Source organism: Sander lucioperca, chromosome 22 (genome assembly GCF_008315115.2).
Source record: "Sander lucioperca isolate FBNREF2018 chromosome 22, SLUC_FBN_1.2, whole genome shotgun sequence".
NCBI classification, from domain to species: domain Eukaryota; kingdom Metazoa; phylum Chordata; class Actinopteri; order Perciformes; family Percidae; genus Sander; species Sander lucioperca.
This window is the reverse complement of record NC_050194.1, coordinates 17,800,943-17,826,727: the sequence shown is the minus strand read 5'-3', so window position 1 is coordinate 17,826,727 and position 25,785 is coordinate 17,800,943. Positions and strand designations below refer to the sequence as shown.

The window sequence follows — 25,785 nt, the reverse complement described above, 5'->3', positions numbered from 1 at the left end:
CACACACACACAGAAAATCCAAAGACTATGCCGTGCAGATTTATATCAGAGACACAAAGAAAAAAAAAAAAAAAAACAGAAAAAAATAAGAGCAACAACTGTTAATGGAATTACGTGTATTGAGAAAATTGTTTTAATGTCATATTAGAATACAGTTGAGATTTGACATTATCATTCAGACTGACAACCTTTTGATCCTCCTCGTCATTAGGAAAACGTTGATTTTGGCGCTCTGGGGAGCAGGAGTTGTTTGCTTGTGATATTGTCAGGTTTTGGTAAGTGCTCTAATGATGCTCTAACATCCCTCATTGACAGCACCTTTGTTTGGAGGTTTTCTTACTGAGATGCTGTGATAGGTTGAGACTATGTTGGCACATCTGGGCCCATATTTTGCAAGTCAAATCTGACGTTTGAACATTTGCACCAGGCGTTTTAATTGGTATCAGATTATTTGAATATCAACCTCTATCCTCTTTCTGCATTTACAGCACCTTGATGTTGTCATGCTACCATTTGCCTAAATTAAATGTGTTTTTAGAAGAAGAAAAAACAATGTTCCACCTGGTGCTTCAGCCTGTAAACATGGACCTTGGTCAGATTTGTTTTGAGCATTTTATCTTCACCGGCGGCACGTGAAGAAGATCAGGAATGGATGCAAGTCATAAGGCATTAGGTTATATCCTGACTCTTGGGAAAAAATAAACAAGTGCTCCAATTTGATATATTTTACTGCCAAATCTTGGAGTGCAGAAATCTGGTGTAGGTCAGAGCAACCTCTTTTTTTTAGTCAATTAGAAAAAAAACCCAAATAAATACATAAATAACATAATATAAGCATTCCGCACACCAGAATTGAAGATGAGCATAAACATCGATGCACCTGAAATTTAGCAATGACAATAAGCTTTGTCGGACATCAAAGGGAAACCAGACCCCGTCTCAGAAATCACCACGACAACAGTTCTGATGATCCAAAAAGCGATGCAGCTCCACAGTACGTTACAAAAATAGACACAGTTCTGTCATTAGAATCACCGATAAAACACCTCACTACAACACTGACTACAGTATATCATCATGCATGGGTGGCATGTTGTTTTGTAACACCAGAACTGTCACACGACTGGCTGCTACATTGACCAATGAGATCGCTGCTGCAGACGTTTCTGGAATATTGAGGGACAAGTTGGATAAAGGAGGAAGGAAAGCCACTGATGTTAAAAAACGTTCATAATGATGTTGAGTGAAGAAGCAATATCGACTGTGTGCTCTAGTGGACCATTAAGATGGTTATAAATATGTCGACAATTGGCACGCTCTTGGCACTATAAAATGTTCATTAAAAACACAAAAAAAGTTGATTAAACATTGCATGGTTCTAAGTTAAAATTACATTTATCGTTTCCTGTTAATATTTAACGGCAGTTTTAATTTAATGATAAATGCATCACTTATATTGTCTTGAGAACACTTGATCCATTCACTACACAGACATACAGTATGTGTTAATCTTTGCCTTTTCTACATATTTCGGTTCTGAAGAAGAAAACCAAGTTACACACTGCATTACTGTTGTCAGTAAAGTCAGGTTATACATTAGAAGAAGGTCTGGGTTCCCTCACTCTTCCACCATGTGCCATATTTCATTAAAGCCAGCAGCTTTTTAACAAATCATGATTCAAACTCTCATCCCTTTTTTTCAGATCTTAAAGCGCTCAAAAAGTTAATTTACTGTACATTAAAACGGTAAGAACTTACTGTGAACTGCAGTAAACACAAGTCAGTCTCCAATCAGTATCCTACCTCATCCATTGAAACATTGTTACTCCATATTTTCAGTGCTCCACTTCTTGTCTATATTGATTAATAATTGAGTAATACTTACATAAAAATAATTGGCTACATGACTGACCTTTCATGAAGAATGCACACCAAAGTGGCAAAAACAGTGGAAAATGAAGTGGACTTTTAAAATTGATCTACTTCAAATCTAAAACATCTTTGCAAGACCTTGGCCTGCCTGAACAATAGAAACCAAGGCCAAGAGCTTAGCAAAATGTGTTTTTTTTTTTTTTAAATTCATCTTGATTAGCTACAGCTACGAAAAAAAACACAAAAACAAGCAAAATGTGGTCAAGGCTCTCATGATGATGACTTTTATCCTCAGAGGATGAGGGATGTATAGCTGTCAGAGGACTGTGAAGCTTTTTCTCCTCGGTTGTTTTGCCTTCGATTCATCAATTCATCAATCTTAGCCGCATCGGTGGCTTCCGTCTCCGGTACGCTGTACTCGGGCCTGGACCAGCTCACGGGACCCTCTCTTGCAGTCCGTGGCCAGGCCCAAGAAGCACATGGCGTCGATGAAACAAGTGGTAATGTTCAACTTGCAGCCAAACTCGCTGGTTGCATAGTCAAAGGGGAACGTGTGGTGATAGTTGTGAAATCCCTCACCTGTAAGGTATAAGAAACAGTGGTGAACAAATCATACCAAATACTACTAATACTGAATGATCACTAAAAAATAGGATTAAGGGCTTGTTTAGAGTGAATAATAAGTGACAAAAGAAACAACTTCTGTGATTGTAAGCAACGATCCTTTTAGCTCATGCTGATTAAATCCACCAAAGAGGTTGTGTTGTTTTGTTAATACGCAGGATATCTTAAAAACTACTTGACAGATCTCTAAGTACAATTTAATGGAAAGTTAAGCCATGGGTCAAGAAAGACTAGTTTTCGGTTTGTAAAGGTCACCATTTGTTCTGGTTTGTAATCGTGCAAAGTTGGTGCAAGAGTTAAGTTCTCGTAAACCACTGTAGAGACCTATAGTAGGGTTTCGTTTTTTTCACAAACAGCGCTGGGCTCTACTGGCCACATTTAGAATCCCAGGATCCCAGGATCCACTGGTCAAATTAAGAATAAAAAGTCTTGAACAGCCATATAAGTAAATTATTGTCACATAAGCTTAAAAAACGTTTTTGGTGAGCAACTTTCATTGGAATGAGCTGGGTGCCATCTTAGAACATCCAGTTCCCTCTTTAAAAATATCCATTGCTGCACTAGTGACTCCTTTTGCTTGGTCCAGACGCCTGCTTAGTGGGGGGTGGAGGTGGATAGAGTGGGAACCAGGCATATAGATTAACAAAACAGGCGCAAATAAATAAAACAAATACATTCAATAACTTACATATTTGATTTTGATCATTTTAGTAAATCTTCAGCATACAGTACATAAAATGTTTCAATGAGCCTGAAGAAGTTGTTCATTTGTTTTATGATATTCCATACCGTTTCCCTATCATTGGTTGCCGACCTAGTTTAGGCATAACTTATTAACCTGCTGACGCGTCTAGAGCAAGTGAGCTAAACAAATTTTATGCTCGCTTTGAGGCCATCAGCCATCAGTGGGTGGGTCCTCAAACTGTGTGCTGACCAACTAGCGCCAGTATTCACAATGATTTCAACCTGTCACTCAGGTCAGTCACTCAGTCTGTCATACCCATGTGCTTCACGAAGTCCACCATCATTCCTGTGCCCAAGAAAACAAGAGCAGCCTGCCTGAATGTCTACGGCCCAGTGGCACTCACCTCTGTAGTGATGAAATGCTTTGAGCGACTGGGCAAGGATTACATCTGCTCCTCACTACCCAGCATAGTGGACGCATTACAGTTTGCCTACCGTCCCAACCGATCAACGGAAGACGCCATAGCACACATCCTCCACACCACCCTATCTCACCTGGAAAAGAAGGGAACCTATGTGAGATTGCTGTTCATTGACTACAGTTCAGCGTTAACACCATAGTCCCCCCCAGGCTCGTCACAAAGCTTAAGGACCTGGGATTAAACAACTCACTGTGCATGTGGATCCTTGACTTCCTGACAGGCAGCCCCCAGGTGGTGAGGGTGGGTGGACACACCTCTTCCACCCTCATCCTTAACACCGGAGCACCCCAGGGCTGTGTTTTGAGTCCCCTGCTGTATTCCCTGTACACACGACTGTGTGGACACTTTCAACTCCAACACCATCATCAAGTTTGCTGACGACACACCTGTGGTGGGCCTGATCACAGACAACAATGAAAAGGCCTACCTGAAGAAAGTAGAGGACCTGACCCGCTGGTGTCAGGACAACAACCTCCTCATGAATGTCAGCAAGACTAAAGAGATGATAGTGGACTTTGGTCTGGATATTTGGACTTTAATATCCACGGGTCCTTGTGGAGAGGGTGGACAGCTTTAAGAACCTTGGTGGCCACATCACTGAGGGTCTGACCTGGGCGTTGCACACTGACTCAGTGGTGAGAAAGGCAAGGCAGAGACTGTTTCGCCTCAGATGCCTGAGGAAATTTCAGGTACCCCTCAAATACTGAGCAATTTCGACTCCTGCATCATTGAGAGCACCCTGATGTGGAATATGACTGCCTGGTACGGAAACAGCACCGAACAGGACCGCACGGCCCTGCAAAGAGTGGTTTGTTGGCTGAACATACAATAGGCAATGCCCTACCCTGCCTAGAGGATATTTACACCAGGTGCTGCAAGACAAAGGCTAGGAGAATCGTTAAAGATCCAAACCACCTGGGTAACAGCTTTTTCTCCCTGTTGAGTTAGGTAAAAGATGCTGGATACACCAGGTCAGCACCGAGAGGCTCAGGAGAAGCTTCTACATTCAGCCACTAGTATCCTAAATGGAGACACTGCCTTAAGCTAGGTTTATGGTCGCCGTGGTGTTCCCGGTGCGAGATGGGTGTCCAGCTTGAAGGCTCTGCAAGTTGTCGCGGCGCATGGTCGGGCACCTCTGAATTTTTGTAACTCGGCGCGCACTGCGAGTTCCATTTCAACATGGTCAGCTGGGAAGACCGGCAGGCCGAGCTGGTTTTCCTGTACAAACATCTGTATAACTCTTCACGTACAGACAATAGGAACAGTTAAACGGCCTTAAATTCGTTGTAAGAGAGGGAGCCAACACACTGGGAAAAGAAAAGGCATTTTGCTGGAGTGTGTGAAATCGCTTTGTCAAAGCTTAAAAAACGGTCTCATGAGAAGAGTGTTCATAACCTCGAGAGACAGACAGTAAATTTGACAGTAACGTTAATAATTAGAGTAGACAAATGCAATGTTTGGCGGTACATTAGTGTTTAAGTAGTGATGGATGTGTTAACTACTGTTGCCAGGCAGCCTGCTTTCCTTTACTTCCGCTCTCTACTTCTTCTCTTCTACTTCTTGCTTATTCATGGATTATTTTGTTTGTACTCCCCCTGGCGTTTCGAAGAATACTGCAACGAAGAATGCGCTGAGTCTCCGTGCATGCTCATAGCTCGCACACCATCTACCGAGGCCCGCGCCACAGTGTCTTGCGCGAGTATAAACAAAGCTTAAGACTGCTCCCCCCCCATCATACACACACACACATATATATATATATATATATATATATATATATATATTATTACTGTTTTTAATGCATACATTGTAGGAACTGGCAGGATTACATTCCACTAGAGTTGCATTTTAAATGATTTCACGTGACAAACTCTTGAACCCCCTGTGAAGCCAAAAGTAGGCAACAGGTGCACCTATCAGCTCTAGTGATCCTGCAAAATTGAATGGCGTTTCGTCTAGAGGTGGCCCTATCCTGACAGTCATGAGTTCAACCTAAGTTCCTGTTTTAATTCTTTCTTTATCTTTTCTTTTGTTACCCTGAGAGCACAGGCTCATGTGTTTGTCATACCTATTGCGCTGAACGTGACAAACTTGTTCTCCCTGGGGTTGATGTTCTTGTCATAGGGCCGGTTCCCCCACATGTGAGCTGCGCTGTTGACCAACCAGGCGGCGTTCAGTACCAAGGTGTACCTCAGCAGAGCAGGGATGAAGTACGCCACCCACAGAGACTCCCCCCACAGGTACCAAGGCACGAACATGGGGATGAAGAAGCACATGAGCAGCACAGATGGCTTGTAATACCTGTCGGAGACAGAGTGGGGGGAGAGTAGAAAGAATGGAGCTGTTTACTCAGTACAGCATAAACATTTACTCAGTACAACATGAATATTAAACACAAAAATGGCTCTGCTTGTCAGGGATTGTTCACTCTATCACTTTTCTCAATGTGACAGTTTGCATTGAACCCAGGGCTGGACTGGGGTAAAGCAGGAAACCACCCGTCCTTGGACTCCCCCTCAATGCATTTACATACCAGCAGGGTTCAACATTAGCACCATGTACCAGCCAAATGCTGGTTAAATATTCAAGTGGTTGGTAGATTTGCTTCACTCGTCAGCCAAAAAAAACAATGGTAAATTATTGAGTGGCTGGTAAAATTTAAACATTCACTAGCCATTCGGCTTATGGACAAAAAATTAATTTTGAACCCTGCATACCAGCCCCTAATACTGCTACTTAGCCGAGTGGTAAATAAGATAGTATGATAGTTTACTCACTGAGTCAAAATGGCTGCCTGGCTCTTGATGGCAAGATGGCTAAAGGTTGAGGGTGGAGCATCAAGATGTCTTGTATAGTAAACAAGTCAAGTCTGTATGTTAAACTAAAGCTGCATTTGTACACAGTATGCAACTTCTGTTAGTTAGTGCAATGTGGATAAATCTGAAAGCTTTAGTATTATGTTTGGAAGTGCCTTAGCTTGCTAATACATAACTAACATTAGCTTACTAACAGCTAATTTGTCCTCTCTGGTAGACAAAGGGTGCTAAAATATTCCTTTGACATGCTTAAATCTCGTGTTTTTAGCTAGCTACACTTTTTGGAGCTGTTTTCCCCGCCAGGGGGGTGGCGGGACTTAAATAGGCTCTGTCTCTATGGTAGGATGGAGGTGGGCTGATGTAGGATGTGATTGGCCAGTGTTCAGATATGAGATAAACCAGTGGGCCAATGATATGATCTCTCTCCAATCCATGCCTGATTGAACCCAACCTTGAGTCAGTCAGAATCAGAATCAGCTTTAATGGCCAAGTAAGTGTGAATACAAACAAGGAATTTAACGCCAAAATTTTGTTGCTCTCAAAGTACAGAAATAGACATACGGCTAAAAACAACGACAACAAAGTTGAAGTGGTGCAACTGAATGAGTATAAGTCTCTTCGGCGCCCACGCGCTTTACCATTGGTTGTTTGTTTACATAACTCATGGGGATGCAAATGTTGCTACACCGATGACTTCAGGGAAGCGGGAGGATTTTCCAGTTCTGTTGTTTTTCTGACATCTCTGACTCCGGCAGTGGTATGGTGTCTGGAAGAGTGCAGCTGCAGGCTACCGGTATGCCAATGTAATGTTACACTGTGTCTTTAGCTGCATGCTACCAGCTGGTAAGCTGCGCTGTATTTGTTGTTTGTTTTTTCTTCGAACCTGCGCAAATAGGCGATGGTAGAGAGAAAACAATACTGGGGAAAACGCCGATCCTGCTTTTAATTTCGTTAAGCAAAATCGAAAGCTCATTTCAATCGATTTTCTATTTAACTTTGAAATTGTGACACCCCTAGTAAACAGTAATCTAATAGGACAATGCAAAAGTGCAAATGGTGCTGGAATAAATAAATAAAATATTAATATAACATTTTGCTTATATATCTGAGGCAGGTGAATATGACCGTAACCTCAACATGCACAAATACATAAGTAATTGTCACCTTGTTAAACCAGGAATGACTACAGATACAACTCTGCAGCAGTGGTGGGTTAAAGTTCTTTTTCTCCATTTTTTATTTCTTTGCCCTGTATTTGTTCTGTATGTGACATATCAGAAAAAACTGTTTACTGTCCACACTAACTGCCATATGAGTAAAGTGCAATTTTTTTTTTTAATCTTAAAGTTCAATAATCAATAAAAATCAATCATTGACTGAAGCCACTTACTTCCGTTGAAACATTACAACTTTGTCAGCCTTTAGGTCACTGATTTCCAGCTTGCGTCCTTTTTCAATGACATCAGGGTGTTTGCGTACCAACAGCCAGCCAATGTGAGCAAAGAAGAAGCCTCGGCGGGCGTTGTGAGGGTCAGCATCTGTCTCGGAATATTTGTGGTGAACCCTGTGATCTCGAGCCCACTCAAAGATATCATTCTGTGGGTTCAAGTAAAGACAGAGATTACATACACTGTAGACACAACATGGTACTTACACAGTAATGAAAACTGCTATTATCACAATGTTAAGTGTGTGTGCTTGTGTGAATGCAGATCTGTGAGTTTTGGGTACCTGAAATGCCATTGAGTTTGCAGCACCAAGAAAGATCCTAAGAGGTAATGTTGCCTTGTAGGATCTGTGACTCCACAGGCGATGAGCTCCTGCAGTAATTCCCAAAGCGCTTATCAAAAAACAAAGTGCAGCTGTGGAAAGAAATGCATATACAAATTAAAGCAGCAAGCAGCATTGGACGGGCCCTTGCATAAGGTCTTGAGATGGCACAGACACATTTTGAAATCTATCGGATTCATTTTTTTTAAATTCATTCATCTATTGCCAGCAGGTGGCGCTATGATTAGGGGTCAATATTGGCATGTAGATGTCCTCGGGGTTGGACTTATATGAATCATAACAAATTTGGAGCAGATGGGGCAATGTATACTAGAGTTACAACCACTTCCTGTTTTGATGGCAAAACGCACAAAATGGACGCCACGCCAATAGGTCTTAAGATGGCACAAAGATGACCAAACTAGAAGTCAATCGGATGAAATCTCTAGGTGGAGTTCGTTTAAGTACGACACATGGTCAAAACTGCACATATTTTGCACAGTCAGTTGAAATGGCGGACTTCCTGTTGAGTTTAGGGTGGGGCTCCAAGAGGCTTTTTTCTACATCTTGACATGATAGAGCGAGCCGGTAGTGGAGTTTAGCCAGAAAAAGTGAGCGTCATGCGGCGATGACAGTTAAGTTTAGGCACCAAAACAACTAGTTAAGTTAAGTTTAGAAAAAAGACTGTGGTTTGGATTAAGACATTCCTGAGGAACGAACGTGCATTTCCTGGGTGAAAGTATTTTGTTTTTGCAGCGAAGTGAACTCTGCTCTCGGGCTTGAAAGCACTGTTTTATGTTGACACCACGTTGTGCTATGTCATTTTGAGATTATTTTCCATCAAATAATATTTAAGTGTTTTGGCATGCCTGGCTGAGTGGCACTATATCAGTGGTATTGAAAGGGGAATTTAATTATTGCATGTTTTGTTTTCAGGGATTAAAGTATTCCAGCACCGTGCCGGATCTCCGGCGTGCGACCATGTGTGCGACCATGAGGAAAAAAAATAAAAAATTGGGAACTTGCATGCGGTTTAATATTTTCGAGTCAATTGATTTCACCTACCAATCATATGAGAGGAACGCAGGTCTAACTAACGCAGGGCTTAAAGTACTGGGCCTGGTGCCGGATTGTTTAATGCGCTGGATTTAACCAGTCATCGAACTTCCACCTACCAAAAACGAGTTCTAGCCAATCAGATGCAAAGTAGGGCGGGTCTTTGCCGAAATGTGAAGAAAGTGCTTGCTAGTCACAAAGCTTCGGTCCGTGCACTCTGTCATAAGAGTACGTTACCGGCAACGACCGCTACCGCTACCACTGCGACTGATTTGGAATCAGCATGGCATATTTAAACATAACGGCCTTGTCCCAGAGTTAAGACGTCTAGCTATATGAAAAGCTAAACAATGCGACGTTTTTAATAAATGATAATGTCAACATGGACAAAATCATGAATGTACTCATTCGCTTTTTTTAGTTCTTAAAAATTATGACATTTATTATTGTGTAATGTAAGAAGAACTTTAACAGTTTTGCCAGTCAAATAAACTTTAATGAGTGCATATTGAAATATTAGACTGCGCCCCCCCCCCCCTTCAAAAAAAGTTTCAGGCTCAGGATTATTTTTCACTTTAAGCCCTGTGTTTTGTTGTGAATGATCAAAAAACTCTTGTTACTCGTGAAAGTTAAAGGAGGAGGCTTTTAACTGCTGAAAACTGTTAAGGGTCGCTAGCAAGCCATTTTTGCACGCCTATTCACGAAACCCATTGAATATGTACATTTTCACTGCAGATTTTGGTGATTTTTGAGTATGTTTAGGCCCTCAAAAAGGCGATTTATTTATAAAAAATAAGAAAAAGAATAATTCTAACAGTTTCGGCGAAGTTCGGCGAACTTGCCGGCGAAGGGCCTTCGCCGGCAAGGACCTAAATAGTACTAATACATATTAATAATTACTTAATGAATAACTAATTAAATGCTACACATTGCAATGTCTATGCATCAAATGTTTTTGTACACTCTGTACTGTCACTGTTAGGGCTAGGAGGATGATCCTGCAACCTGTGATATATTGTGAAAGAGTTATCATGTCACATTATCACATTTGCTTTCCTGCACAATTTGTATAGCTGAAGATCATTCAAAGTTGCCTTTGACTGAACTGTTTTGTACTTGCCTACGTGTTTCCCAAGAGCTTGAATAACCACGAAGGAAGCAAGTCATGTTACCTGACACTTTGTTACTGTCATGGTAATGTAATTACGTCATATTAGACGAAGACTGGATGGACAAAACAATTGATTGCATGTACAAGACCGGAAATCTATTTTAAGTGCAGCCCCTGTGGTTTTGTTCATGAGAAATGCACATCTCAATGAATTCTAAGAAAATGTTTAGTAAGTAATAATGCAGCATGCCGTTTGTGTAAAATTACTTTCCATTTGTCCTGTGAGACTTTTACTTAATAAAAAAACAAAAAAAACACGATAGTTGGTCTTTGGTAGAAGTACAATTTTTCTGACAAGAACACACTGTACAGTTTGCAGCTTTAAAACACTTGCTGTGACATGGTAATATATGCCCTGATCTATAATCCCACTACATGCAGAAAAAAGAGAGGATATACAGATCCGGGCCGACACATTTTAGCATGCAGCAGTGGTGACATAACAGCCATAACTTGGGTACTGTATACCGAAATAAAAAGCCACGAACAGCCAGCTTGTGCAGCAATACTGTAACAGGTAGTATTTTTACTTACACCAAAGCAAGGTCAAATGAGATGCTGTAGGAATGAGGAACAGGCTGTACACGGCACCTATATGCAATAGAGTCATCAAAAAGACATTTCTCCATACGATGACCATGGGAGGTTTGTGGCCTTCTTTCTCTTTGTATGTGTGATCAAACATGTCTTCTGTGCTGCTGGCCTCTGTAAAACCATTTACGTTGCTCGACTTGTTCTCCAACGCCTCCGCCTGCGTCATCGTTGCTGCGGTTTGGTGATTGTCTGAGCGATACAAATTGAGAGAAATCGTTAATTTTCTGTGTTTTTGTGACATGCGACATGCAGGCATAAATGGTGAATACGTGAATTATTTTTGCGCTATCTAGCACAGTAAGCAATCTGGCGCTGCTGGTCTGCGCTGGTGAGGAAGAGGATGGTAACGTTAATGTAACGATGATGCTGACTTCTAGCTGACATACGACATTTGCTGCGTTGCATTACACTAATATTACACATGTAGAACAAATAAACGAAAGATAAATAACTCACCAAGGAGAGGCATACGAGTAGAAAATTGAATCCGACTGTTAAAAGTGAAGATGAAGCTGGTGCGTTTAAACCAGAACTACAGCAACCCAGAAAGAAAGAGTGATGCGTTCGCTACGCAGCAAACGCATCAATAAGAGCTGGAGTTCGAGGTGCGACTGACCAATCAGCGCTCGGATGCCGCCCCAAGCACGGACTCTGATTGGCTGCCGATTTATCTGCTGTTCACCATTTATTCATTCTCCTGCCAGATGTATACCTCCTCTGGAGAGCAGCCGCTACTGTCTAGACATGTATTGAATTAACCGCTCACATATTTCCATTCACGCGTAGATTCAAACGAAACCAACGAGGTGTTAAAAAGTTACTTTACAGTTTACATCAATCCAAGCGGCAGAAGACCCCCGCCCGCCTGACGTTACACTGTGAAAATACAGGAATGCTTGTTTTGTCAAGTCATAATCCCAAAAAAGAAATCCTTATAAACAAAAAAAATCATACAATAGAAAAATACTATTAAAATGCAATATGAGCCAGAAAATACTATAGCAGTAAATCAGGACGCTTAAGTCACTGCGCCACAAATGACATAGGCTTATTTTTAGGAATATATGTTCAACAGAGCAGTAAAATATATTTAACAGGATCCAAATTAAAAAGTGTTGACAAATCCATGAGTTTTCACCGGTTTCACCTTTATGACCTAGCTACATTGAAAGACAGATGTTTTGTCTCCATCTAGTGAAGAAATTACGCAGCACAAAAGTCGACAATGTTATCGTCGATCATGGTCTCCGGACATCAAAAGCAAAAAACGGCCACAAACTTATACATTTATGTCACCAACTGTGTCCAAAATCACTCACTTATTTACTACTCCCTTTTTTATTGACAAAATGCAATAGGCCTACATGTAAACAACATTAGGGCATATAGATTAAAAATAATGTATACAAAAAATAGCCTATGAACATAAAGAATAATGACAAATGACATTTAAAAAATATAACAACAACAGTATAGCCATACATCCACAAGTAAAATCATTCAGAGGATTCGAGGGGGGAAAGGCTCTAGTTTCCAAGTTATAGCCTACGAGAAAAGGTCCAAAAAAAAAGGTAGCCTAATGAATTTGAAAATGTCTGTCTAAACATAAATTGTACAGGTACAAATGACATAATATAGGCTAAAAGTAGAATATAAAAGTAATAAATTAGGGACCGTTCGGTATTTATGGAATGGACCACCGGAGGAAAATATCCCACATAGCAAAATTTGTCTGGCCCACCACAGGGCCACATCCTTGCTACAATTCTGGCCCAGTTCTGGCTGGGTCCCCGGCCCAAAACTGGTCCACACATGGAAAATAGACACAAAAACAGTCCCTCCGGCCCAGATGAGGCCCACACCCTGTAAAATGACTTGTTTTGTTTATGTGGTCCAATTCTGGCCCAGACACTGTAAAGTGACTTGTATTGTTTTATTTTGGCCCAGTTCTGGCCCAGACACTGTAAAGCAAATTTGTTTTATTTGGCCCAGTTCTGGCCCAGACACTGTAAAGCAACTTTGTTTTATTTGGCCCAGTTCTGGCCCAGACACTGTAAAGTGACAGTGTTATGTGGCCCAGTTCTGGCCCAGACACTGTAAGACAGATCTGGCTGAGACTCGGCTTGGTCCCCGGGCCAGATGTGGTTCAGAAACTACGACATTTTAGCAGGAAAACAAGAAAACACAAATTCAAACATTTAAAAAAGATTAAAGGCTTTTATTTTTTAACAATTTTATTTTAAACAATGATCAAATAAACTTTAAAATGAACATTTACATTATAACATAACATTAATAACATTAACAACTCATTTTAAACAATAATATTAACAACCCATTTTAAACAATGAAATATATTTATAATATAGGAAGGAAAAATAAACTAATTTTAAACAATAATGTTAACAACCCATTTTAAACAATAACAATAAAAATAACAATACAAATATATTTATAATACAGGAAGAAAAAATAAACACAAATAATTCTCACATGCACGCGCACAACACACAAATAATTCTTACAGTTACATGCACGCGCACACACACACACACACAAATAATTCTAATTTTTAACATTTCGTCTATCCATGACTTTGTAATGACCTGTTTGTTGCTGGTTCCAATGTTGACTCTGGAGGAAGAAATGACACACACACACACACACACACACACACACACACACACACACACACACACACACACACACACACACACATCCATTAATGCCAAACCAAAACACTTTGAGTAAGCAAACTTTTCTTATTATATTATCTTAATATTATATTAATATCTATTTCTCTATCTATCTATCTATCTATCTATATATATATATATATATATATATATATATATATATATATATATATATATATATATGTATGTATGTATGTATTATGTGACCCATTGAATTATGTGACCATAGTAGGTGCTAGTGACATAACCATAGAGGACATAACCCACCATGCCGTCACTACAGCACCTACCACTTATAGTTTTCACGTGACGTCACACCAATATAGAAACGCCCTCCTGGAGGGCAAAAGGCTTTCCTCCATGATTGCCCGTAATTTTTACCAGGTTAGTGCTAAGTAGGCTACTAATTAGTAGGACAATTATATTAAAATACCAAATTCAGTATAACTCATTGATTAAACATAGCCTACTGTACAGGAAAGCAGATAAACCCCGAATATAAACACTAAGTGTTTTTCCATAAAACCATTTTGCGTTACGTTCATCACCTGCTTGCCTGCATAGTATCTTCAATCAGGTAAGTTATACTGAATTTGATCTTTTATAATCACTGTTATAAATTGAAGCACCTTTCACACTGGGTGTTTTAGAACGTCATGCTGTTTTATTAGTTGAAATACTGCAGCAGCTAGGTGCTGGATATGTAATACTGGCATTTTATTAAAATGTTTTTGAGTTTCTTCTTTTGAAATGGAAAATTGACAGTTCCGTAATGTAGTAGCTACGTGTGCCCTCCGGACCTCCGTGGTAGTCTCGTAACTGTAACAGCTAACATAGGCCCAGCCGTATATACTGTCTATGGGTCCAGCCCTCCAGCAAGGTTGGCGGCCCACTGGCGTTTTGCTCATCGTTATTCCAGCGGACCACCAGCGACGCTTTCCCGACGGTGGTCCGCTACGGAGCAGCTGGTTCATAATAAGTGTTTTCTGGCAGACCGACGGCATTTTCAGATTGGTCGGGTTGCCGATCCGACCGTGTCAAGCCGCTGACTTTGTGCCGCCAAATAAACGCTGGTGGACCGCCAGGTCATTGTTAGCTGACAACAGAATTGGCTAGCTATGTAATTCAATGGGTCACAGAATGCTAGGCCTGATATAGCCCATTCATTCAACAGATGAATCGACGCTGTCGTTGAATGAGCTAACACTCAAAATAACTCCAAATCATTGGATTAGCTAGCTATAGTGCACTGGAGCAGTTATAATAATAAAACAAGATAATGTTAATTAAATTTACACAATGAGATCGCACTCATCTAGCCTGTGATAACATATCAGAATGTTCTGATATGTTATCACAAACGATCTAATTGTTATAAAGATATTAAAATACAATTCTTCTTGACATTTACAACATCTTCTAAATGTAATACAACACTGTAATGAACATTAAATTAAATTACTTGCCTTTTCTGCCGCTGAAAATGTTCCTCCCGAAAATGAAATCTTCTGCAGACTGCAAATCTACGGCTGAGTCCTAGAATTTAACCGCCAAAACATTTTTTTTTTCAGGCGGCTGAGTTCCATAATTCTCGTTGTGGCCCGACTGTGACAAAACGAACTCGGGCCGACGGTAAATATACACAGCTACACCGAGTACGGAACTGACACTAGTACAACTGCTTTTGGCCGGCACTGGCCCATTTATAAAAAGCTGTATATGAGCCAGCGCGAGTAAAACTGCTTTTAGCCGACACTGGGTCTTCATAAAAAGCCGTATGTCAGCCAGAAGTGTTGTGTACACAGTCGGCACGACTCTGGCCCATTATCTTTACTCCGATGCCGACACTGAGCCGACAGTAGCGCTTTTCAGCCGGAATCGGCCCAAATGTGCTTGCTAAGGGAGGGTCATGTATTTTTATATTTTGCTGAGGTGAGGGTCATCCAACATTTTTTAGTCTGGGCGGGGCGGGGGGGCTCACCCAACTTTTATGTTAAGAGCAAAATTTCAAAGTGGCTTGTTTGGTGCATATTTATCCATGTAGCTCTCAGTCTCGGCCCCCTAGCAGATGGTCTGACCGCATACGTGGAGTTTGCTGGGGGGGGCAGGAGGAGCACTGTCCCCCCTGGTGGCTCAAACAGGTAATTGCATTGTTTAAAAAACGAGTGGAATAATAATAATTTCTGGCATGACCAGATATTAAATAAATATCTTAAATAACACAAAACAACTAAATGGTGATAGGTAATACATCTGATTTCATATAATGCTTTGGTAAAAAAAATATTACCTGGCTGACGATGGGAGCAGCAGGACGCAAAAAACGAAAGTTACTGTTGCACTAGTCTGGACATCTTGCCGTGCCAACCTTGCAATAAAGGTTTCCTAAATGCCATGTATATAAATGGGATGTCAGCTTACTAATTGATTGCGGGTTTTGTGTAGATTTGGACTTTTATACGTTTATTCCACTTTGTTTAAACGGTGAAGTGGAGAGGCCTCGTTCACCTGTTTGGAGCTGGCTGCTGAATGTGACGCTCGTATAGGCCTTGCTGGATACACCGTATCGTTTACCTTTTTGTGGATCTACTGATCGCTGTGGATTACTTTTTTTTTGTTATTGGATTACGGCAAAATATGGATCTTTTTTCTCAACGTGTCTTAACGTTTTATGGTGAGTTTGGAGAGGCATCTCAACAGACTGTAGGTCCAACACTGATTGTTCACTGTTAGATTTTAGTTGAATTTAAGCGTCTGTCTATTGCATTCCAAAACAGCCGTGCCGCGATTGGATTTCATAAGGGCGAATTGTTAAATTGTTACAATGTAACTTAAAAACTTTAAAAATAAACATATATGTTTTGGAATATAATGTTCAGCTTCGGCAGCTTTACCTATGTGCTAAAATATACAATGACGATAGTGACAAGTCCATAGCAACCATTGTTGAATTGGTTATATCCCAGCATCCCATTATTTCATGTGAATACTAATTTACTAGAGGAGTAACTTAGTATCTGAAGTAATGCAGTAATGCATGAAGTGTGCATTTAGTTTCCATGCTTACTGTGTTTCCACAACAATGTTAGTGAGTAAATCTACTGAAATGGCCACCACACCATAACAGAGGAGTGTGATGTGTAAGATCAGAATGCAGAGGTTAACTCCTGTATGTCATGGCTGTAAAAATCAAAATGGTATCTGTACTTCTTTGCTAAGTGCAAACTTGCATGCGAGGGGAGGGTCATAGGAAAATTATTGTCGACTTTATTTACTTCATTTAATTATTTATTTTGATTGCTTTTTATTGCGCAGCTATTTTTAGTCATGTCATAATGTCTTTTATTTATGATGTTTTATTTATTCTTCTGTACAGCACTTTGGTCAACTTTGGTTGTTTTAAAGTGCTTAACAAATAAAGTTGGATTGGAATCCTCCGTGTTCTCCTTGGCTACTAGCAACTGCGTGGAGGAGGGAGTGGGGGGGATCATGTGGACGCGCCGACAGTTTTGTTGTCATTACTTAGAATTCCTCATGGGGGCGGCAGAAACTACGCACTATAGCTTTAATTAAATATTTATGAGTAGATATTAGTTATTAAAATACCTTTCTTATTTGTTACCAGTTTAAGAGACTCAAAATACATATACATTTCGATTAGGAAAAGTTTAAAACATGGGGTTGATTTAGAGAATGTATAGCTTTGTATGGGACTTACCTATAGGCTAATAAATTAAAAAAAAAGATTTACAGTACACAAGTTCCTATCTTTACATTCGAATAGGTGATAACATTTTTCCCCTCAACTGTGATTGCATGACTGTTTTAGATAGTATGTAATTTTCAAAGTCATTCCAGAATGTATGACAGAGCCTCGTTCTTCTATGTGTAGCATCCACAAGGCGTCATCAGCAGGCGCCTGTATTTACTTCTGGTCCAGTTAGTTCGCTGTCCGCTGCAATGGAAGTAAACAGGGACGAGGCGGAGCGCTGCATTGACATTGCAACTGCGGCGTTAACCAACAACCAGCCGGAGAAGGCGCAGAGGTTCCTGGAGAAGGCGCAGAGACTCTTCCCAACAGAGAAAGCGAAAGGTGAGTTAAGATGGCCGAGCCGTAGAAAAGGGGCGCTACAGCTGGGGAGGTTCGCAGCATCATCACCTGCAGCTGCTGCATCACCACCTGCATCCCGGATAAGCTCTGCAGCGCATGTAGCCGGGGCCTTTGATAACGAGCTAGCTGGTTTAGTTACTTTGTCATAATGTTGTAAACTCCTACTGTAGCTATTGTTTATGAAATATTCTATAGGCCTACCCCTGCTCAACATGAAGCAGACATGTGCTATGGGTATCCGTGGTATGCTTATATACTGTCTATGGTGGTATGTTATCAGTTGCTTTTCCATTAGATAGCTAAGCCTAGGAAGTAAGTTAACTAATGGGCAAGATTGGGAGGGGGCACAAAGACTCCTAGATCCTAGAAAGCCTGTTTCTTATGTATTATCACTCTGTTTATTAGTTTTACAACACATAATATCTCTAGACTCACCAGTCCCAGCTCCAGACCAAGAGATACTATACAAATACAATACATGGCAAAATCAATATACAGAAAAGTGAGAAATACACACACAAAATAATATACTGTATGTACAGTACATGATGTACTGTATATAAATGTGCCATGACGATACATACATAGCTTACCTAGATACGTACATGTACCCATAGGCCTACAGAGTATGATATGATACATCTCACATAATAAGAAATGTGTCACACACTCTGTGTCAGTACAGCAGCTGTAATCATGCGGCTATCCTGGGTAAATGTCCATTATACACAAATAACTTGGATCATGATACAAGTTATAATTTTATACATCCCATGTACAGTACAACACTCTGAGTTTATCTGACTGTCCTAGCTGATCTTCTCACTAGCTTTCCACATTATGTATATATTTTGGTCACACACATTTTCCTGTGTCTAAATATCTCCTGAAGGCACCCACAGTCATCCCTAAAATATTGTCACATTGATATGCAGTATTATCAACATTATGATATTTGGGTGTACAGTATGCAAGCATTGAGTAAAGTAACTTAAATCGAACATAGACTTAAGGCACTGTAATAATATGATATAACTCAAATGCGTTTTTGAGGCATCTTAAAGACTCCACTACTGTTCATTCTCAACTTATATTACTTATCTAGCCGTGTTTTCTGCTGAATGCACCAGTAGCCATCCTAAAATACTGTCACATAAATATGTTAATATTTAGACATTTGGTCTAAAATAGTGAGTTTTTCATGAATATGGGTGAAATGTTGATTGATTGATTGATGGGTGACGTATAGGTGAAGACCTTTTTCAATTTTAATTAGAATTTGCTCCCAATGCTTATAAAACCCAAATTTTAAATCTAATAGATAATAAAAAAAACCTAGATATTAATATGAGATTCCTAAGAGGCACCACAGTTTCTACTCTGACGATACTGTATTAAGGCTCTCTTATATAGCTTTTGAAGTAATCTAATAATCCATCCAAACAAACACTTTCTGTGATTGAGGTGCCTGTGTTACAGCCTCTGCTGATGTGTCCGTCATATGTTAACTACTAATGCAGGGACTTCTGGTGTCAGCTTTCAGCTGTACCTTTTCAGCCGCTACCATGTTGAATGCTTCTCTGAATATCTTTTTATAGTTCACATCACTGTTATTGTGTCCCTTCTAGTACTACTGGAGCTAATAGCAAAGAATGGATTTGCATCTAGACAAGGCGGCCACTCAGACTTCAGTGGGGTCTCGGGGCCTCGACAGCGGCAGACCAACAGCGAGGATACCAGACCGGAAGAAAAGCCTTCAGACACCTCGAAATCCTACACGGCAGATCAGCTAGATGCTGTGAGGAGGTAAGTCTGATAAATTGTGTAAATCTGGTATTTCCTCTATGGGTTTATTGAAATGGTTGACATACTACTTTTAGCACCTAGCACTGAGAATCATGTGTTCTCTACACAGGATAAAACAATGTAAAGACTTCTATGAAATTCTTGGGGTTCAGGCAGACGCCTCTGAGGATGAACTCAAAAGATCATATAGAAAACTTGCTTTGAAATTCCATCCGGACAAGAATCACGCTCCAGGTGCTACAGAGGCCTTTAAAGGTGAACTTTCATTCATTACTGATGTTGGTGTCATGCAGAAGCAGAAAGTCTAATTAGAGGCTATAATTATGGCTACAGAAGTTGTCTTTTAGCCCTTCTTTGTGATGCTCAAACATAATTTGACTTCTTAATTATTTATTTTCAACAGCTATTGGGAATGCCTATGCTGTTCTGAGTAATGCTAACAAAAGACAACAGTATGATCAATGTGGAGAAGAGAGGAGGCATCCTTCAACACACAGCCCAGACAATGGAAACTTTGAGCCAGATATTTCACCTGAAGACCTCTTTAACATGTTCTTTGGAGGGGGTTACCCATCAAGTTAGTGTCACTGTTTTGTGTCTTTAATACCAAGCTTGTGAGATAGTGTTTTTTTATTTGTAATACTTGGTATGATCTGTCTATTAAGTGCTACATGTGCTACATTAACCTAGGTAATGCTAATGTGTACACTAATGGGCGGATGCGTTACCAAAGGCGAGAGAGAAGAGAGCGACAGCGGGATGTGAGTTTGATGTTATCATTAGAGCTCCTGCCAACTGCAGATGTGCAAATAATGTAATGTTATGGTTAAACAGCACCGGGAGACATTGAGTCATCTGTAATTTTACATATTGAGGTGCATTCAGCAATATTCAAGTGTCTTTTAAAAGATTTTTTTAAAACAAAGCGAGTGTGTTTGATTCCGCTGTCAGATTTGGACACAGAAATGTTTTCTTTGCAGGGAGGCTTTGCGCTCTTCGTGCAGGTCATGCCCATCCTCATCCTGGTTATTGTGTCGGCCCTCAGTCAGATCATGATCAACAGCCCCCCTTACAGCCTCAGCTTCAGGTCGTGAGTGTGATTCCCTTATTCTGAACTAAGAAAAGTTGTTAAATGACACAAACTAACTGTTGTTCTGCAAAATTACAATCGACTTACACAATATTATCTTCACAATCCCAACCCAAGTGCATGTCATAATCGTTATTCAGTATTGTCTTGCTGTTTTTTTTGTACAAGCCAGAGAGCAAAGAACTGTCTTTGAAATGTCACTGACTTATAGATTTACCATCCTAAAGGGAGATTTACTTTCATAGTATTTGCAGTTAGATTACTTTCTAAGACAGATCCATTGTATTGACGTTTCAGTTTCTTGTTTGATTTGGAAATAACATCTCGATGCTGTCTCAGTTAATTCCAAATAATCACAGACCTCCTCTGTGTTTTTGCAAGGATTGCTGGATCCATTTGTCTGGCCTTTCTCCATGTTGTCTGCCTTTGTGTTTCAGATACACTTCTGTGAGCCATTATCAGCCATGAGTGATGTTAACAGAGACAGACGGTGCCAGATCTGTCAGCCCTGTGCTGCGTTCGGTCATATGATATCTCTCCCACACTTTGTCCTATTTTCACGCAGGTCAGCAGGTTACACACAGAGGAGGCTGACGGAGAACCTGAAGGTGCCATATTATGTAGGGGAGCAGTTCTCCAGGGAGTTTACTGGACTGAATTTGAAGAATTTGGAGCGGACGGTGGAGGATGATTATATTTCCAACCTTCGCAACAATTGCTGGAAGGAGAAACAACAGAGTATGTTTGCCAAGAAAACACATTGTATTTATTTACTTATTTATTTAAGTATGAATATTGACTGTTGTTTCTGCCTTTATCAGTTCTGTGAAAATGATTAAAGACATATTCTGATTTTTGTTATCAACTCATATATCTTTCATTAATTGTTTCTGTTGTTTCCTGCAGAGGAAGGCATGCTTTACAGAGCTCGCTATTTTGGAGACAATGATCTGTACCAAAGAGCACAGAGGGCTCGCACACCAAGCTGCGCCAAGCTGTCTGAGATCACAGCTTCATTACATGGTTGATGCTGCTTTCATAATTAAAAGCAAGGTCTCTATCTTCTTTTTTTTTTAACCTATTGCTCAACACATTTTGTTCAACGACCTGCATGTTTTGTTTCATTTCACAAAGTGAAAATGTTTCCTTTTGTTTCTTTGCTTCTTGTCTCCAGGTTTCCAGAATAAACACAAAAGATTATTGGCTGTAAATAGATGAGCTTTAGCAATCTAGAGACTGAAGATGACTCAACAAGCAAACAAACCATCACCAATGCACCAATCAGCATCACATTGACCACACAAACTGGCTGAAACCCTTTCTGTGGAATTTAGTATGTGAATTTAAAACATAATGTTAATATAATGTTTTCTCATAGTGTGTCCTTCTGACAAGATAGGGATTTGGAAAACCTCCAAGTCCCAGTTATGAATGGGAGGCAGTGGTCATTTCATGTTTTTTTGCGAGAATGCAGTATGAAATCAGAATGTAGTGAGATTAGATATAGTCGTACGGATGTTATTTATGTAGCAGTTTATTAGATACCACAGTGAACACTTCCTCTTTCATTTAACACAGTCAAATCAGCAGAGAACACAAGTTTGAGAGGGGGGGGTTTGCTGATTTTGCTGAGTTCAAATGCACATTCAGAAACTATGCAGTACTCATGTCTAGGGTTGGTCAGACACTTGAACACCTGAGATTTGTCTTGTGTGTGTGTGTGTGTGTGTGTGTGTGTGTGTGTGTGTGTGTGTGTGTGTGTGTGTGTGTGTGTGTGTTTACAATTAGGATATGTCCCTTTACACTTTGCCTCTTTTAATTGTATTATGGTTAGAATTTTATGCACTTCACAATGAAAGCCAAGAGAATGAGAGATATGCCTACCCAGAAAGTGGGACGTTCTAGTTTTTGAGCATAATTTCTCTGATGAATATGATCTGTTAGAAAAAGCAATATTTGTCACGTTTTAAGTTTTAGTATGCTATTTATGTTTTGTATTATTTATTTAAAAATGGATGATAAGACTAAGAAAACTACAGTTCTTGCTCACCTTTTCCACCATGTTTTTACTCCCAGATGAAAATAAATATGGATGCTTAAAAGGTGTTGGACATGACTCATCACTTAGAGCAGAATAAGCACAGAATGTGGAGACAAAAGCTCAGTCTGCACATTCAGCTCGTGAAGCCAGCCAGTAGGCTGGCTGAAACTGGAAACAGGAAACGTAGCTTTGTGCACGTACACATTTTGGGGGATGTGCAGCACGTGCCGGGCAAGAACTACAGCATTACATTCTTTCACCGCAAATGTACTCAGCTGTTTTTGGCAGATGTGCTGCTTTTTAATTTTGGCTTGCCAGAAATATAACTTTTTCTTCAGTTTGAAACTTTGTCATTGTTGTACATAATGTGGCTGATAATAGCTGGCTCATGTGCCTGATAGCTGATCTATATTAAGATATAGCTGAACATTACTCCTCACTACGGGTATCTAAGTATTCTGGTATAGTTTGTCAAAGTGCAGGCATACAGCTTCATATATGTGGTTGTACATTTAGCAGAATCACACTTTTAGCTCATAATGTTCTCAAATTCCCATAGGGAAAAAAAATGAATCTGGGTATAAAACTGCAAATGGATGATCTAAATCTGATATGTTAATAAAATAAGACAACAGAAAAGAATTGTTAAAAAAATAATTTATTTGCAGTCATGAAAGTACAAAAACAGTGCAATGTTATGAATATTTGAATGTCAAATAAATAAAGTTGAAAGCAGGACAGGTCTACACAGAAACAAGATCAAGTTGCATTATTTTGAAAACTTAGCCACAGCTTGCACATAAACGTCACAATGCAGGCATTGGAAAGGCTTTGTTCTTGAATTCAAGCAGTAACTAGGTCCCCTAACGATTTGCTTGGTGTACAATTCATCACTTGGTGTACATAACCACTAATGTATAAAAAGAAAAAGAAAAACACAATGGTCTTTAATGACTATAATCATATAGCTGCCGTTGTACGTTTCAATAGAAACTGAGGTACGCGCTTTAATACTCGCAAAACATTCCACATATATCATGTCATTTCAAACACGACACCTGCTCCAGGTGCCATAAACTCCCTTACAGTGGGAAAAATATGCTACATCATGACAAAGTCCATCCTTACACTTTAAAAAGGCATCATATACACGTAGTTAAAGTAATAAGGCCCTTCAGTGAACTTAACTGGGCGTTTTTAAAAGACAATAAAACATCAACAGTCCATAACATTTCTCAACATTCCTCAATGAGCAGTTCTTCAGAACAATACAGTTTCTTTCTGATCACTCGGAAACCAGTGCTAAGTTTAATAGCTTGTCTCACTACTGGAGTGGAAGGAGACTTTGTGCTAAAAAGTCCTTGGATCTTAGGCCACAGCCCGCCAGACTCTAGCCTCAACACCAGAGTTAACTGAAAGGTGGGGACAAGGTAGGGGTCCACAGATAGCTGTGCCATGCTCTCACAGACAGCCCCTTGCTCCACACAAAGGTCAATGAGAGCCCCTCTTAAGCCGCAGGGCTCACTAGCTGCCAGGTGAAGGAGCTCCTGTCCGATGTGCTCCAGAAGTTTCTCAGGGATGAGCAGTTTGGCACATCTTAAGGCGCAGTCTGAGTCTTTGGCTTCTCTCAGGCTTCCTGCAATAAGGTCCACTACTTCTTTCAGGATGGTCTCCTCCATTGGATCATAAAACAGGTCTTCATTACATGGAGATAGGTCACTGTAGATATCTGATCCTGTTAAAGAGACACAATGGGTTAGAACTGAATAAAGAGGAATGGCTAATCCACCTCTAAGTAACATTTGCAGCGTTGTTTACCTGAGTCTGAGAGATCACTCCTACTGCCATTGTTGGACACTGACTCAATACTGCTGCTGTTGGCAGATGTGCTGAAATCAGCCAATCTTTGCACCAGTTTACCCCAGGACAGCCTCCTGTGACTGCTGTCCACTGGAGAAGGGGGTGAACTGCCGACAACAGTGGGTGCAGAGAGAGCAGGCATGGTTGTCCTATTTGCAGTATTCAACAGTATCAGCTGCTTTTGTGGTCAGCTGTTTATGAGGAGACAAAAACAACAGATAAGCACTCAAACTCGAGATAAAATACAGTAGTTGCAAGTTAAACATAATTAATTAATACACAAGTAACAGACTTTTTTAGTATAGCCTGTTAAGGAATGTATGAACAGGACAAGTTTACAGGAAGAACATCTTTGTTAAACGTTAGCTGTTAAACTGTTCAAATTAGCTATCAGGCTAGCAATATCAGCAATTATAACATAGTACTTACAGCTTCTTTGACAACGGTGTCGTTCAAGTCCGTTGTCGATGTTTAAGAAAGTTATTTGAAAGGTTATTGTCTGCAAAAACAACCATTTGGGATCTTCTTTCTGCTAGACTACCTCATTCATACACCAGCTACCGAGCTCTGCGTTTTGTCCTGCAACAATGTTTTTATAGTGGCTATTAGGCCACGCCCACCCATAGCCAGCCAGCCAATCAAAAAGAGAGGCACGGCATCGGAGCTAAATCTTGCCTGGTAACATGCCAGCAGGGCAGAAAGAAAAACAGGAGGAGGAGAAGGGGGGTTGGGGTGATGAATAGCAGACCCCAGTATTGTGGAAATATACAGGGACTTGCCTGGGCTTGCAAAGATCATATTGTATTTTCTTTGTTTAATATCCTCCATAAGCATAAATAAATGGCTTTGCTGTATGTGCATCCAGTCAGATGGCATTGTATAAAGTCAATGCAGGCTAGGCTCAGCTGGTTGAGTGTTGCAGTGCACATTACGTCACCTGTTTTGCTCAAGCATTACATCAGAATTTTTCATCTGCTACAGAGAGGTGCAAACAACACACAGACAAGCAGCTGCATATTACAACACTGGGAACATGACAATACGCTAATAAGTGTCAAATGTTTGTCAAATACTGTATATACTGTCATAACCACCTCAGATATATAAGCAAC

At 40.2% G+C, this 25,785-nt stretch overlaps 3 protein-coding genes and 1 long non-coding RNA gene across 8 annotated transcripts; 2 read left to right on the top strand and 2 right to left on the bottom strand.

Moving 5' to 3' along the window:
* Positions 1-101: 101 nt before the first annotated feature.
* On the bottom strand, positions 102-11,763 carry scd (stearoyl-CoA desaturase (delta-9-desaturase)). Of its 2 annotated transcripts, XR_004107722.2 has the most exons (8): positions 11,526-11,763; positions 11,010-11,258; positions 8,210-8,340; positions 7,869-8,074; positions 5,731-5,963; positions 3,853-4,059; positions 3,585-3,735; positions 2,316-2,451 (listed from the first exon to the last, which is right to left on the bottom strand). XR_004107722.2 is itself a non-coding variant. In XM_031315658.2 (6 exons), the coding sequence occupies exons 1-6, from the start codon at positions 11,536-11,538 to the stop codon at positions 2,252-2,254; spliced, it is 1,032 nt and encodes a 343-aa protein (XP_031171518.1). In that variant the 5' UTR covers positions 11,539-11,763; the 3' UTR covers positions 102-2,251. The 2 variants fall into 2 exon arrangements, 1 of the variants encoding a protein (XP_031171518.1); XM_031315658.2 differs by lacking the exons at positions 3,585-3,735; positions 3,853-4,059 and having other exon boundaries at positions 102-2,451.
* On the top strand, positions 4,634-5,015 carry LOC116061463. The gene is made up of 2 exons (XR_004107723.1): positions 4,634-4,723; positions 4,928-5,015. It is a non-coding gene; the product is annotated as an uncharacterized LOC116061463 (long non-coding RNA).
* Positions 11,764-17,646: 5,883 nt separating the features above from the next.
* Positions 17,647-22,143, top strand: dnajb12b (DnaJ heat shock protein family (Hsp40) member B12b). Of its 2 annotated transcripts, none has more exons than XM_031315650.2 (9): positions 17,647-17,858; positions 19,505-19,682; positions 19,792-19,937; positions 20,086-20,259; positions 20,373-20,443; positions 20,663-20,769; positions 21,338-21,510; positions 21,679-21,825; positions 21,947-22,143. In XM_031315650.2, exons 1-8 carry the CDS (start codon positions 17,726-17,728, stop codon positions 21,798-21,800), a joined length of 1,104 nt encoding a protein of 367 aa, XP_031171510.1. In that variant the 5' UTR covers positions 17,647-17,725; the 3' UTR covers positions 21,801-21,825; positions 21,947-22,143. The 2 variants fall into 2 exon arrangements, with proteins under 2 accessions (XP_031171510.1, XP_031171509.1); XM_031315649.2 differs by having other exon boundaries at positions 20,663-20,772.
* Positions 22,144-23,454: 1,311 nt separating this feature from the next.
* On the bottom strand, positions 23,455-25,269 carry ddit4 (DNA-damage-inducible transcript 4). Of its 3 annotated transcripts, none has more exons than XM_031315675.2 (3): positions 25,110-25,252; positions 24,632-24,872; positions 23,455-24,548 (listed from the first exon to the last, which is right to left on the bottom strand). In XM_031315675.2, exons 2-3 carry the CDS (start codon positions 24,813-24,815, stop codon positions 24,049-24,051), a joined length of 684 nt encoding a protein of 227 aa, XP_031171535.1. In that variant the 5' UTR covers positions 24,816-24,872; positions 25,110-25,252; the 3' UTR covers positions 23,455-24,048. The 3 variants fall into 3 exon arrangements, with proteins under 3 accessions (XP_031171535.1, XP_031171536.1, XP_031171534.1); XM_031315674.2 differs by having other exon boundaries at positions 23,461-24,548; positions 24,632-24,864; positions 25,103-25,269; XM_031315676.2 differs by lacking the exon at positions 25,110-25,252 and having other exon boundaries at positions 24,632-24,883.
* Positions 25,270-25,785: the final 516 nt, after the last annotated feature.

Coding starts and splice junctions, on each gene's coding strand:
- scd (XM_031315658.2), bottom strand. Junction 8,341..11,009: donor TCATTTGACCTTGCTTTGGT/GTAAGTAAAAAT, acceptor TTCTTTCCACAG/CTGCACTTTGTTTTTTGATA. Junction 8,075..8,209: donor CAAACTCAATGGCATTTCAG/GTACCCAAAACT, acceptor TTGAACCCACAG/AATGATATCTTTGAGTGGGC.
- dnajb12b (XM_031315649.2), top strand. CDS start 17,726: ATGGAAGTAAACAGGGACGAGGCGGAGCGCTGCATTGACATTGCAACT. Junction 20,773..21,337: donor TACAGCCTCAGCTTCAGGTC/GTGAGTGTGATT, acceptor ATTTTCACGCAG/GTCAGCAGGTTACACACAGA. Junction 21,511..21,678: donor CTGGAAGGAGAAACAACAGA/GTATGTTTGCCA, acceptor TGTTTCCTGCAG/AGGAAGGCATGCTTTACAGA.
- ddit4 (XM_031315674.2), bottom strand. CDS start 24,815: ATGCCTGCTCTCTCTGCACCCACTGTTGTCGGCAGTTCACCCCCTTCT. Junction 24,549..24,631: donor GAGTGATCTCTCAGACTCAG/GTAAACAACGCT, acceptor TCTCTTTAACAG/GATCAGATATCTACAGTGAC.